Here is a 12,942-nt window from a genome sequence, read left to right as displayed (position 1 = left end):
CCAGACAGTTCCACTGGGAGTATTAATACTACAAATTCTGTAAACAAACTTTACATTAGTCCATAATGAGCCAAGGAAAAAAATTCTCTGAGAATGCAGCCACTTAGGCAAAATGTTAAGATAATCAAACAATCAGTCATCAAAGGAGCTGAAACAGACGCCTCCAAGCAATGTATCAAGAACAGGCCACAAAAGTCACCATGAATAGAGTATTACATTCATTAAAGCTTGTAACTGGACACTGTCTCAGCTGTCAACAATCAACTACAAACTTTTAAGAACCAGAATGTCAAAATTAAATGCAATACGAAGACAAGAACTTTGGCCCTTTTTATACTTAGTATGGAATACTCTTCAGTAATTATCTCAATAAAAAAATAAATAAATATCAACTACATCACAAGGTTTACTCATGAGGTCTGGACCATGTGTTTCTAGCAGCGTAGGAAACAAAGGTAATTATAACAACAAAACTTATATTGCACTCAAATTTTTTTTCCAATCATATTTTTCAAAAATATATAATACACTTCACTCTCTTTCCATAAGGGACAAAGATAAACAGAAAATTCATCCAGATAAATGTATTTGTAACATTCCATCCTCTTTCCATCTATGAGAGTCTTCTTTGTCAAACACTTTGAGTTTCATCCTCTTCTCTCTTCTTGCACTTCATGTTATTGTCCGATTTACTTACACAAGACAGACCTGAAAATATGAGTAATAATTCATTAACATCAGTAAAATGTATTAGCTGACAAAATATATTTTATTTCAAAGAACATGGGAACTATCCTAGCTTCCAAAACTGACAGTTTCTTCCTGAAGTAGAGAAGGAAGGGTTGAGGAAAGTTATAAGGAAGCAAAAGTCACTCTTAACGTAAGATGAGAGGGAACCATCTATTGCGAAGATGAGGAGAGAAAAAACTTGATGAACATACTGCTATTTCAGTAGTGAAAAAGCTTTTCTCGTGGCAGCAGGACTGCCTAAAATGTTTTATGAGGTGTGATTGGAAAGTTTTAAGAATGGATCTGCTACTGCTCACTGGTTTGGCAGGCAGGTACACGGAGGTTGTCCTTGAACGCCCTCTGACAGGACACTGTGTTTCCTTTATTCAGTTCATTATTTCAGCTGGTTGAGTGTGGGTCTGTTAGGGTTTGTTGCCCGATTCTGTCTGCGTGAAAACGGACGTAAAAACAGAGCAACCAGTTTGTGTGAAATTTTGTTTTAAAATCAGGAAATCAGTTTCTGACACCTTCGAACTATTAAAAACGGTTTTTGGAAATAATTGTATGTGCCAGTCAAATGTTTTTTTCTGGTTAAACAAATTTAAAAATGGCCGCGAATCATTTGAAGATGAACCAAGGTCCAGAAGTCTTTTCACCTCAAAAATGAATGAAAATGTGAAAGTTCGCAACTTAGTGCGCTTTGATCGTAGACTTACAATTAGGGAGATGGCTGATGGACTTATTTTAAGTTTCTATGAAGTTAAGTCAATTTTTACTGAAGATCTGAACATGCGTCTAGTGTCCACAAAATTCATTCCAAAAGTGTTGCCAAGTGACCAAACACAATATAGACTTGAAGTGTGCCAAGAACTTATTAATTGGACTAAAAATGACCCAGATTAGTTAAATAGGGTAATTACAGGTGACAAATCATGGGTATATGGATATGATCCAGAAACCAAAGTGCAGTCTTCACAGTGGAAGACTCCAGGTTCACCATGACCGAAAAAAGCATGGCAAAATCAGTCGAATGTGAAGACAATGTAGGTGATTTTTTTTCGATTCTACCGGTATTGTGCATCATGAATTTATCCCTGGAGGACAGACAATTAACCAGGAATAATACAAATGTGTCTTTGTTTGCGTGAAAAGGTGCGGAAGAAAAGGCCTGCATTGTGGAATGTCAGGAGTTGGGTGCTACACCATGACAATGCTCCGGCTCATCACGCCTTCTCCATCGTTGAATTTTTGACCAAATTCAAAATTCCTGGCTTCCACAACCGCCATATTCCCCTGGTTTGGCCCCTGTGGACTTCTACCCGTTTCCTTAACTGAAATTTTCACTGAAAGGTAAGCAATTTGACTCGACTGAAGACATCCAGGCAAATATGGAGAGCATCCTCAACAAACTTGAGGAAAAAAATTTCCAGGAATGTTTCCAAAAGTGTACAAACCTTTGGAGTCACTGTGTTCAGTCAGAAGGGGACTATTCTGAAGGAGATGCATCACAGCAGCATGTAAGTACCACCATACAATTACAAGCCTGTTCTAAAACTTTCCAATCACATCTCTCATTATGTAAACTGAATATGGAAGGGGGAGAAAGGAAAATGTTTTAACTGCAGAGTGGCTACTATTATGAGCTAGATGTCATGTCCATGGTTGGATAGAGTTTGCCCAATGTAAAAATAATTATCAGCTACTATGGGGGTGAATGAAAGTGTTAAATAGGCTAATTTAGCCCTTTGACTGTAAAGGCCTGCCACAGCAGTCAAAGTATGCTGTGCTGTACTTTGCTGCTAAACCAGTTCGCCACTGATAGCTGAATGTTGCAAAATGTTCAAAGACAAATATTAGCTTATTATCTACCTGTGGGGGTAAGTCGATTTGACTAAAGCAGCACATTTTGTCATTTGTTTTAAATCCAAAACATGATCACTCAATGCACAGTACATGACACTGTTATCAATTCGATTTCAGTGCTTTTGGTGAACATGCACTACACTTTGTACCTTCTTCTAAACAAACAAATTACATTGCAGCATACAGCACACGATTTCTTTCAGTACGATGTTAGTGCTTTTGTGGAATTCCACTACACTTTATAGTTTGCTGTAAATCCAACAAATGATGTTCCCGTTGCTTTTGCATCCTCCTGCTTTGCTGTGAGACTCTTGTTGTTGCTTCTGTTAAAGACTGCAGTACGTAGTGTGCTCAAATACTGCAAACTCTCCCAGTGCCCCAGTCCAAAGACCACAAGTAAAATAACAATAATAATAATAATAATAATAATAATAATAAGGTACTGTGTAGCTACCTGCTGCTCTACAATTGAATTTGTGGTGCAGTGCCAACATATTTTAACAGACAAGGTGTGACAAAGTGTGGGCTTACATTTGTACTCATACTGTGAGATGCTACGTCCATGTGTGATTCTAAAAAGCATTTCACCTTTATCAGACTTCACTGCCTGGTGGTGCTGATAAACTTATTGTAATCATCTGATCCAGTCTACATCTACCTATGTACTCCACAAACTACTGAACATTACATGATATAGGGTGTGTTGCATCAATATTACCAACTTTCTGACCATTTGTACATTGAGTGAGGGGAAAACACATGCTCATATGCTTTTGTACATACCCTAATTTCCCTTATCTTATTCTCATAATCTTTATGCACGATGCAAAGGGAGTGGCAGCTTAATGGCGACGTCTTTCTCAAATACATACTCTTTCTACACAAGCAAGTGATTTGCATGATACATGCTTTTTTTTAAGCGCAAATCATGTGTCTGCACATAGTACAACTATCGCTTGAAGCCAACAACAATTCCTGTCTGTATCTCCACCTGTGTGAAGCACAATTGTTCATGAATCAGATTATATGTCATCTTTTGTCCATTGATTTCCATATAAAACCTCCAAGCATTTGTGTTACACTTTCCTATAATTCATTCAGTGTCTTGATATGGATTCCAAACACTGGCATAATACCGCAGAATTGGTTACACTAGTTTCTTATTATTTCCTCTACAGGTGTGTTGCACTTACCCAGAACCTTTCTAGCAAATCAGAGTCTGCCTTTTGTCTGCTGTAATACTGATTTTACATTACCATCTCATTTCATATTGCTTCCTAACATTACCTCTAAATACTTATGCACAAGATGTTCACCACTATTTTGCAATTGGATACTACTGGGTTCTTTCTCTTTGTTATAGATACTATCTTACATCTATCCACATTTAAAGAGAACTGCCATTTGCCACATCAAGTGGAAATTTTGTACAAGTCTTTCCATCTTTCTTTACAACTGTCCAATGATAATACTTTCCTGCAGACAACTGCATCATCAGTGCACAGTCTTATAGTGCTGCTGACTGTACCTGCCTGCTGCCTGTAAAGCCATTGGCAACATCTAAAATTTGCACTATAAATCCCACTCCCTGAAAAATGTATCTCTTAAAAGTTATTGAAGATGGTGCACATTATACTATGAGGATGGTCTGATAATGAGAATGACAATTTATGGTTTCAAAGAAGTTTTATTTTTTAACATAATCTCCTCTAACTGCAATACATTTTATCCAGTGGTGTTCCAATGGCATCATCCCCTCTCTTATTGTTCCTCTGCAAGTGCTGCAAAGTACCTGCAAGGAATTTCTTCAGTTTTGCGAATAGATGGAAGTCTGAGGGAAAAAATTTGGAGAACAGGGTAGAAGTTCCAGCACATCATAGTACAAGTCCCTCAATTTTCCCATTGTCAAGGCACTTTTGTGGGCAGATGCATTGTTCTGATGGAAGCTGCCCCCCTCCCCCCCCCCCCCCCCTTTTTTAAATTTAAAAATCCACATCTGTTGTCACAAATGCTTGTGTCCAGTTTCGTTAGAAGCTGAGAGTAGTAGTCTCCAGTTATGGTTTTACAATTTTCAGGACAACGAATGAAATTCCTTTTGCATCCCACATCTCTGACATGATGATTTTTCCTGCCAATGGCACTGTACATGCCTTATTTGAAGCTGAAGAACCAGTTTCTATTCACTACATAGACTGCTGTTTGGATTCGGGCGTGTAATGCTGAATCCATGTTTCATCCAGAGTCACATACCAATGAACAAAGTCACTTCTGTTTTTCTTAAAAAAACACTAAACATTTTTTTTAAAGTGTTGTGTGAATGCATCCATGGCAGTGAGCATACTTGCCACCCGTCTTGTGCAAAGCTTTTCCATGTTCTGTTCCTGGTGCATGATATGACTAATGTGTTCCTTTGATATCTCTAGGGCATTAATAATTTCATGCACCTTTACGTGCCAATCTTTCAAAATTATATCAGGCACTTTGTAGATGCTTTTCAGTGTGCTCGCACTTTTTGGATGTCCTCCATGTCGATCACCTTGCACGCTTCGATGGCCATGTTTCAACTCAGCAGCCCATTTCTTTATGCTGGAAACTGAAGGTGAAGAGCCCTCCTGTACATTTACAAGCTGCAAATTAATTCTGATCAGTGTTAAAACTCTTTTATGAAAAATTTAATCATGGTATGATACTCTATTTTTTCCATTTTCAGCATCATGTGCATCGTAACTGCTTCAGGTGACTGCCTGCCTACAGTGAACTGCTGCCTGTTGTGTCTTGCAATTTTTTGTGGTGTCTACTGAAATGTGTACCAACGTAAGGGGGCAAAATGACAGGAGAGGTTCTGCAGTCTCTGAGCAAGGTCGAGAACTTTTGAGACAGTTCTTGTAGTTAATATTCCGTTGATTGCACAGAGAGAGGTCTCCAAACATGGAAAGTAGTCAACAATGTAAATTTAATTTAAGAGCAATACAATGAAGCTACTTGCCATTACTAAAGCCTACTGTATTACAGTGTTAACTTCATTTATAAAATATTTAGAACATTATATTTATCAGTTTCTATGAAGATACCCTTCAGTACAGTAGAAGAAGTTGCATAACAGAATGATCTTTAACTGACTTCAGTTCCATCACATTACTCACATAACTATTAATATACTCTGACAGGTTATTAAGCACATATATACCCATGTATTTAACTCATTTCTGTATCAATGTTAACCCCTCTTGACGTCTTTATAGAGGTTGGTTTTAGTACAAATGTTAGACCCACAATTTTCACTATTTTTTGAGAACAGAGATAACTGATAATAACAATGCACAGTAATGAAGAAAACCACAGAGGACAAAGAATCAGTGCCTGCCCCTCAGGAGACATCTCTCAAATACACGGTGAAACACTTCCTTCAGCCTAGGCACCAGCCTCAATTTGTAAAGGAGACCACACTTTTCTACAGGTAGGCCATACCCACCTGAAGGCACTCACAGACAACTGTGGGAATGTTAACTGCTCTGTTGCACCCACCATTCCAAATAGTCCCTGACATTTTCTGTAGGATTGGAAACTGGCTGACCAAGCAAATGAGCTATGGTACAGTAGGGTGCCTGAGTGTTTGTTGAATAGGAACTGATCTATGCAGTCCTGTGAACACAGCTGTAGTCATCTTGGAAGATGGGAGTGTCCACAGTATGATCACCATGAAGGTGTAGAAGAAAGTGCAACATTTGGCCACAAGAATGTTGACATAAAGATCCTGGTGTATGTTCCTAACTTTAAAAACAACTTTAAAACAACCACGTAATTGTAAAAATTCAGCATTTATGTGTATAACATGTGCAAGATGCCGAGAAAATCACTGCTTCCCATTTTACAAAGAGTGTAACCACCAAACATGGGATCTAATTTTATAAATTAACTAGTTGTCTATGCCTTACAATCCTTTCCTGGAAATTTGTTTACTTTACAGAGTCCATGGGGAACCTGTAACTACAATCCTTCCTTGGAAATTTATTTGCTATCTCAAATTTTCCTTTGCCTTTCCTTTTATACTTTTTATGAAAATGTTAGTAAATACTATATATTGAGCATTATTTCAGTTTATTTGCAGTGTAATTAACATAAAAATAGAAAATAATAAAAAGTTTCCACACGAGAATTTGACCCCACAACCCTCAGATTACCATTCTATAATTTTTCCACTGCAGCATCTCGTGCCTCTCCTGACCCATGCCAAAAATTCTGTTACTTTCATTTCTGGTCAGGTCCTATATATGTCATAAATCTGTACGAAACTGATGATTAGCAGACAGGATCCCCTTGTAAAGGCCGAGGTGACTGCATTCCAAAGTTTCCAGGTGACCATCATGTGCTATAGTCTCGTAAGCTGTGTAATATGCTAAAGAAATGTACATAAACTACAAGCTTGTTAAATGAAATTCCTTAGGTTCCTTCTACAAACGACAGGGAGAGACAAATTACACAATGAGCACACAAGGAGATACCTGCTTGTGGAAGTGAGCATGGAGGAAGGGTCAGCGCAGTAAGCAGAGTTCTTTTGTCATGTGAAACAGATGCAGCCTAACTGAATTCCCCACCAGTGCTTACCAAGATCAAGACCAGCTGGAGATCCAAGAAAGAGGGAACTGGACCAGACTGACAAAGACTCCGAAAGGAGAGGGAATGTTGTTATGAGAGGAAAAAATCTAACAAGGCAGGAACAGATGGAAGCAGATTGTTTAGAATCATCCTACCCAGCTTGCTGGAAGACCTCCCTAATGATGATGATGATGATGATGATGATGATGATGATGATGCCATAACTCATTAGTAAATGGAAATATTTAGAATACAGTAGTTTTTCTTTCCATTTTCAAATCACCGATTCCAATAATCTCATATACTGAGAACATATTTGAACTAATACACTTGATTAATTCTAAAAAGAAACAACATATCAAACTGTTTTGTAAATAACTCAAAATTATGAGATGGTGTCTTGTATATTGTGATTATTGTTATTAACATTACATCAAAATCTACTTCTGAGCACATGTTTCAAAATGCTGATCACTGCAATATCTATAAGTATCAACTCTTTCTATCACATCTTAATGTATGCGACAACTCCTCCTTTCTCTGTACCTAACCGCAATAACTGCATTTTTAGTTATAACCATACATATTAAGCATTTCTGTATCAGTGGTCAAATGATGTTTGAAAAATATACTACGTTTACAAGATTTACCGGCTGCAGTTCATCTCCACAAATCAGACGTTAAATGAGTTTTTTAAACCTTCCAATATTTTGATGCAATAATCCTTAATCTTCTTTTTATCCTCAGACATTTGAGACCAAAAATTTGTAATTATATTTATTTCCTTTCATAAACAAAGTAATGTGTGTAGTTGGATTTTCCCGGCCTTCTAAATGTAACAATTATTTTTGTTGTTCTCTTGAATGTGTTAATTAAACTGTGTAGCTAAACAATAATATGATGGAAGAATAATATGACAATCAACTCAAAGGAAACAGCTGAGGCACAAAACAAATCAAGTAAACATTAATGATTGGTATAATCTGGATGGTTGATTTGGGAGGGAGGGAGGGAGGGGGGGGGGGGGGGGGCGGACAGACCAAAGGTATAATCTGGATAACTAAAAACGCAAATGTATGTATATGCTGAAGTGAAATTGTTTACTTAGTAGAAGGCAGTAATCATTCAATCTTACCATGATTAATAAGCATATGGTGTTCTTTTGTATTGCAATTCAAATATTGGTTTGGAAGTTATGTAAATGCATATTATTTTACTACTCCAGTCCTGTCACAGCCTTATCCACCCCAGCAGACATGGCCTCCTTGAAAGCAGCCATGTCATATTCTAGCTATGCTGCAAGAGCTGCACAGCTTTCTGCACTGAGTGGAAGTCACGGGGTACCTCCTCATATTGTGTTGGACCTCCTTTTGCCTGGTCTAGTGCAGCAACTCAATGTGACATGGACTCAACAAGTTGTTGGAAGTCCCCTACAGAAATACTGAACCATGCTGCCTCTATAGCCATGCATAACTACGAAAAGGTTTCTGGTATAAGATTTTGTGCACGAACTGACCTCTTGATTATGTCCGATAAACGTTTGATGGGATTAATGTTGGGGCGATCTGGGTGGCCAAATAATTCGCCCAAGGACTCAGCAATGTTCTTCAAACCAATCATGAACAATTTCAGCCCAGTGACATAGTGCATTGTCATTATTGTTTGGGAGCATGAAGTCCATGAATGGCTGCAAATAGTCTCCAAGTAGCTGAACATCAACATTTCCATTCAATGACTGGTTAAGTTTGATCAGAGGATGCAGTCCTTTCCATGTAAACACAGCCCATACCATTATGGAGACACCACCAGTTTGCACGGTGCCTTGTTGACAACTTGAGTCCATGGCTTCATGGTGCCTGCGCCACACTCAAACCCTACCAACTGCTCTCACTATCTGAAAACAAGACTAATCTGACAAGATCACAGTTTTCCAGTCATCTAGGGTGCAGCAAATTTGGTCACAAGCCCAGGAGAGGTGCTGCAAGTGATGCCGTGCTGTTAGCAACAGGCATTCACATTGGTCATCTGCTACCATAGCCCATTAATGCCAAATTTTGCCACACTGTCTTAACAGATATGTTTGTTGTACACCCCACATTGATTTCTGCTGTTATTTCATGAAGTGTTGCTTGTCTGTTAGCACTGACAACTATGTGCAAATGCCGCTGCTCTTGGTTGTTTAGTGAAAGCTGTCAGCCACTGTACTGTCCATGGTGAGAGGTAATGCCTGAAATTTGGTATTCTTGACACTGTGGATCTTCGAATGTTGAATTCCCAAACAATTTCCAAAATGTGATGTCCCATGCCTCTAGCTCCAACTATCATTCTGCATTAAACTGTTGCCACGTCTTCCACCCAATAGTTTCCTCTTCTTCTGTCCTATCACCCCTCACAGTTCACATCAACTTAATTGTGCAGTACTTCCCCTGCTCCAATACACATGCCCACATACCTAGCCCATTCACCTGACACCTCTACCTCCTGCATTCCTTGTCAATAAACAGTCTGCCTCCCTCCAAACCACCAACTACCCATGCTTAAGCCCTCTTTCTGCCTCCCATGCCACTCCCCTTCTACCCACCATTCCATAGTCCAAGACGACGAAGAGCAGTCCTGATGTTACATGTCCAGAGAGCATAATGTAGGGGCGTGTGTACTCTAGCACCACAAAAGATTTACTTCAAAAGCCAACAAGTTTTCTTTCTTTTTATTGTTCTTGTTGGCAGCTCAATGCTGCTTCTGCTTTCGGTGAGTGGTCTCCTTCACTCCTAAAATATTATTTTATTAAGTGTTACTGTGGGGAGGGATACTAGGATTATTCTCCTGTGTGCTTAATCTCACTGACTGCGGAAGATGAAGGTGTAGAAATTGTGATGATCACATTTTCCTTCTCTCACTCTCTGTCCCTACTCCTCTTCACTCTCCTTGGTTTTATGTCATCCCCTCACATCTTCCCCAAGAGTGTGTATGTATAGGGGGGAAAGGGAGGGTTGGCACTTATGGGTTCAGGATTCTATCTCGATTCTATCACTGGCACACATCAGAAGGAAAACAGCAATACATATATGTGTGGTGTTTAAAAAGTAATAATCCTAATATTAAACCTTTAGTGATGCAATGAAATAATGAAAATCTTTAATCAGAATGTTATGAGAAAAATCAGTATTTTCATGGATTGTGGATCAGATGTTACTTAAAACAACTAGACCAAAAAGTATGTGTGTGTAAATTACATTTAGACATACATGTAATTAATTACCAACTGACCTGTCCATGGTTTATAATTGCACAATCGAAGAGCAGTTATTAAATCAAGTGACTCCCCCGGTGGGATGCCATATCCTCGACTCAGCCCGTGAGGATTGGACGGTGTGACACAGTCATCACTTGCTTCCTTGCGAAGCACTTTGTCAACTTCGACTGATGAGAAGAATGCAACAGACAGGGGCAGGTCATACATGCCCACACGGCTGCTGCAGAAAGCACGCGCCATTAGGTTGGAAATGTGCATTGCTGTTGCAGCACGATATTTGTCTCTTTCAGGGACAAGGTAACGCACCTGAAAAAAAAAAAAAGAGGTTACTCACACAACAATAAGATTATTTATCCTGTTAAATGTACGTCTTCTAGGTGCATGTGTGAATATATTCCTTTACAACATGAATAAGAAAAAAAAAAAAATTCTGCAACTGACAGGAGATCAAACCTGACATCTCTGAACTTTTCATTTCACATTAACACACAGAAAATCCACTGTAAGGATACACTCTATGAGTAATGTAAAAGATAATCATTAAACCACCATTAACATACGTGGATATAATCTGCATTTCCATAAAAAAAGAAAGGTTGGGCCTCAATTTTAAATAATATAGCACCAGATCTAATTTTGTGCTGTATGTATGTAATTGATTTTCTAATTTATTTCAACTATTCCAGTTAGTATCTTTAGTTACAGGGTGAAATCAGTAATTGTTTCATAACTTAAATTCTACTGTTGATGTACAAACAAATATAAATTCTGTACTAATTATAAACATTTGAAGAAACAACTCATAATATTCTTAAAAGACCTATTTGAAAACGTGTTAGCAAAGCCAGTTCTTCATTAATTCCAAAGTAATTAATGGTTTTCTCAAAAGTATTGTTTGTGGAACTACATTTGTTAATTTCACGATTTAAACACACAATTCAGCCTAAGCCTTGTAGTAGAAGAAACTGTTAAAAGGAAGAAATTTTTAGATGTATTCAGTTAATTTAATGAGTTAAGTTTTAACTGTAATTCTGTAAATTAAACATCAAACAATGTGTAGTTTCAGCACCTATTATTACGAGGATGTGGGCCTAATTTTTGGTCCCAAGACAGTCAGTCCACTGCCAAGTTTCAGACAAGAAACCTGTGTTGGTTGGAACAACAACCATGCTTCGACTTAACTGTGGGAAGTGTTACACAATTAGGCTGTGTGTTAAAACTATGACAGTGTCTGCTCTATATGTACCTTTCTTTTCTTCAAGAACTGTGAACTTTGTGGTTAGGTTTTTACTGCTCGTAGATGTTCAACAGTAAACTATTGTAACAGTATGTGGATGTTCACCTGCATTTTTGAGGCTTATAGAAAGTTAAAACAATTGTGCACTGGCCATATAAGTGTAATATGGGGGGGTTGTGAACAGTGAAAGTAAAAGACTGTGAAACGCAACTGTGCATCTGTTGGCTATATCATGTACAGTACACAATGGTTGCACGTGCAACCCCAATTTTTTCAGCCAGTATGTCGACACCAAGGACAACAAGCAAAGAATAAAAGAAGGCAAACTGCTACAGGTGGCAGTGAACCGGGTCCCTACTGCCCACTACTAGGTGTTCCAGCTTTCATGGTGGATGGTATGCAGTAGGGGTTTTTAAAAAAATCTCACTGCATTTTCATAAAAGTTTGACATGAATTATTTTGTAAGTAATTATTGTAAGTTTTAACTTGCTAGAATTCTGTTTTATAGCTTTTATAAAGTTACATTCCCGTTTTATAAACCACCGTCGCTGTGGAACTGGTGGGTGTTTAGAGAATTTTTACAACTAACAGAGGTACAAAAGTGGGCAATAGGTAAAAAATGTTGATTACCCCGGCATTAAATGCTTAGCATGTTCGCACTATTGGCATATTTTTTTACTTAACACCACATTACATTTGCACATCAACTCAATCATTCCACAACACAGCAAGTCATTGTAATTATACTGTTTTATACCAAAAGGGCCTCAGTCACAATAATACTCACTGGAACCAAACTGATGTGATATGATGAAAAAACTGCAGCCCCATGCTCACAAATCAGAGAAATCAATACACACATTTTGCAATTCCACGAAGAACAGGTCTCAGTCTGTTAGTTACGCCATTCCTGTGTATATCAGCAACAACAATAAATACAGGAGCCTCATATTTGTACTTGCTCCTCCCACATTGCTTTTTTGTCATGGACAACAAGTGAGCAATTATTGTTGTTCATTATGTATCACAGCAGACTGTTCAGAGTCTTTACACCATGCACCAAAATACACAATTTTAGAGTGACTTGCCGTGTAGCCAGAAAGAGAGCAGCCTTTTGTGTTCTCACATAAGCACAATTGTTTAAGCCACTGGGGCAGTGTGAGCTGTCTATCATGATTATGATCAGTTATGCACACTCCTAATGAATATAAAGAAACAGCATTAAATTTTATTCAGTCTTTTTCATACTCCATATTCAGACTTG

At 38.2% G+C, this 12,942-nt stretch overlaps 1 protein-coding gene across 5 annotated transcripts in view; it reads right to left on the bottom strand.

The window, feature by feature from the left end:
• Positions 1–474: 474 nt before the first annotated feature.
• LOC126354738 (DNA polymerase subunit gamma-1, mitochondrial) overlaps positions 475–12,942 on the bottom strand; it is a 142,741-nt gene continuing 130,273 nt past the window's right edge. For all 5 annotated transcript variants that reach the window (XM_050004606.1, XM_050004605.1, XM_050004607.1 and 2 more), the window contains 2 exons: positions 10,456–10,747; positions 475–708 (listed from right to left, as the gene is read on the bottom strand). In XM_050004606.1, coding sequence (XP_049860563.1) covers positions 632–708; positions 10,456–10,747 — 369 coding nt within the window. In that variant the 3' untranslated portion in view covers positions 475–631. The remainder of the gene's footprint in view (positions 709–10,455; positions 10,748–12,942) is intronic.

The sequence above is a fragment of the Schistocerca gregaria genome, chromosome 3 (assembly GCF_023897955.1).
Source record: "Schistocerca gregaria isolate iqSchGreg1 chromosome 3, iqSchGreg1.2, whole genome shotgun sequence".
Taxonomy (NCBI): domain Eukaryota; kingdom Metazoa; phylum Arthropoda; class Insecta; order Orthoptera; family Acrididae; genus Schistocerca; species Schistocerca gregaria.
Note: the sequence above shows the minus strand (reverse complement) of the source record. Positions and strands in the feature narration are given on the sequence as shown.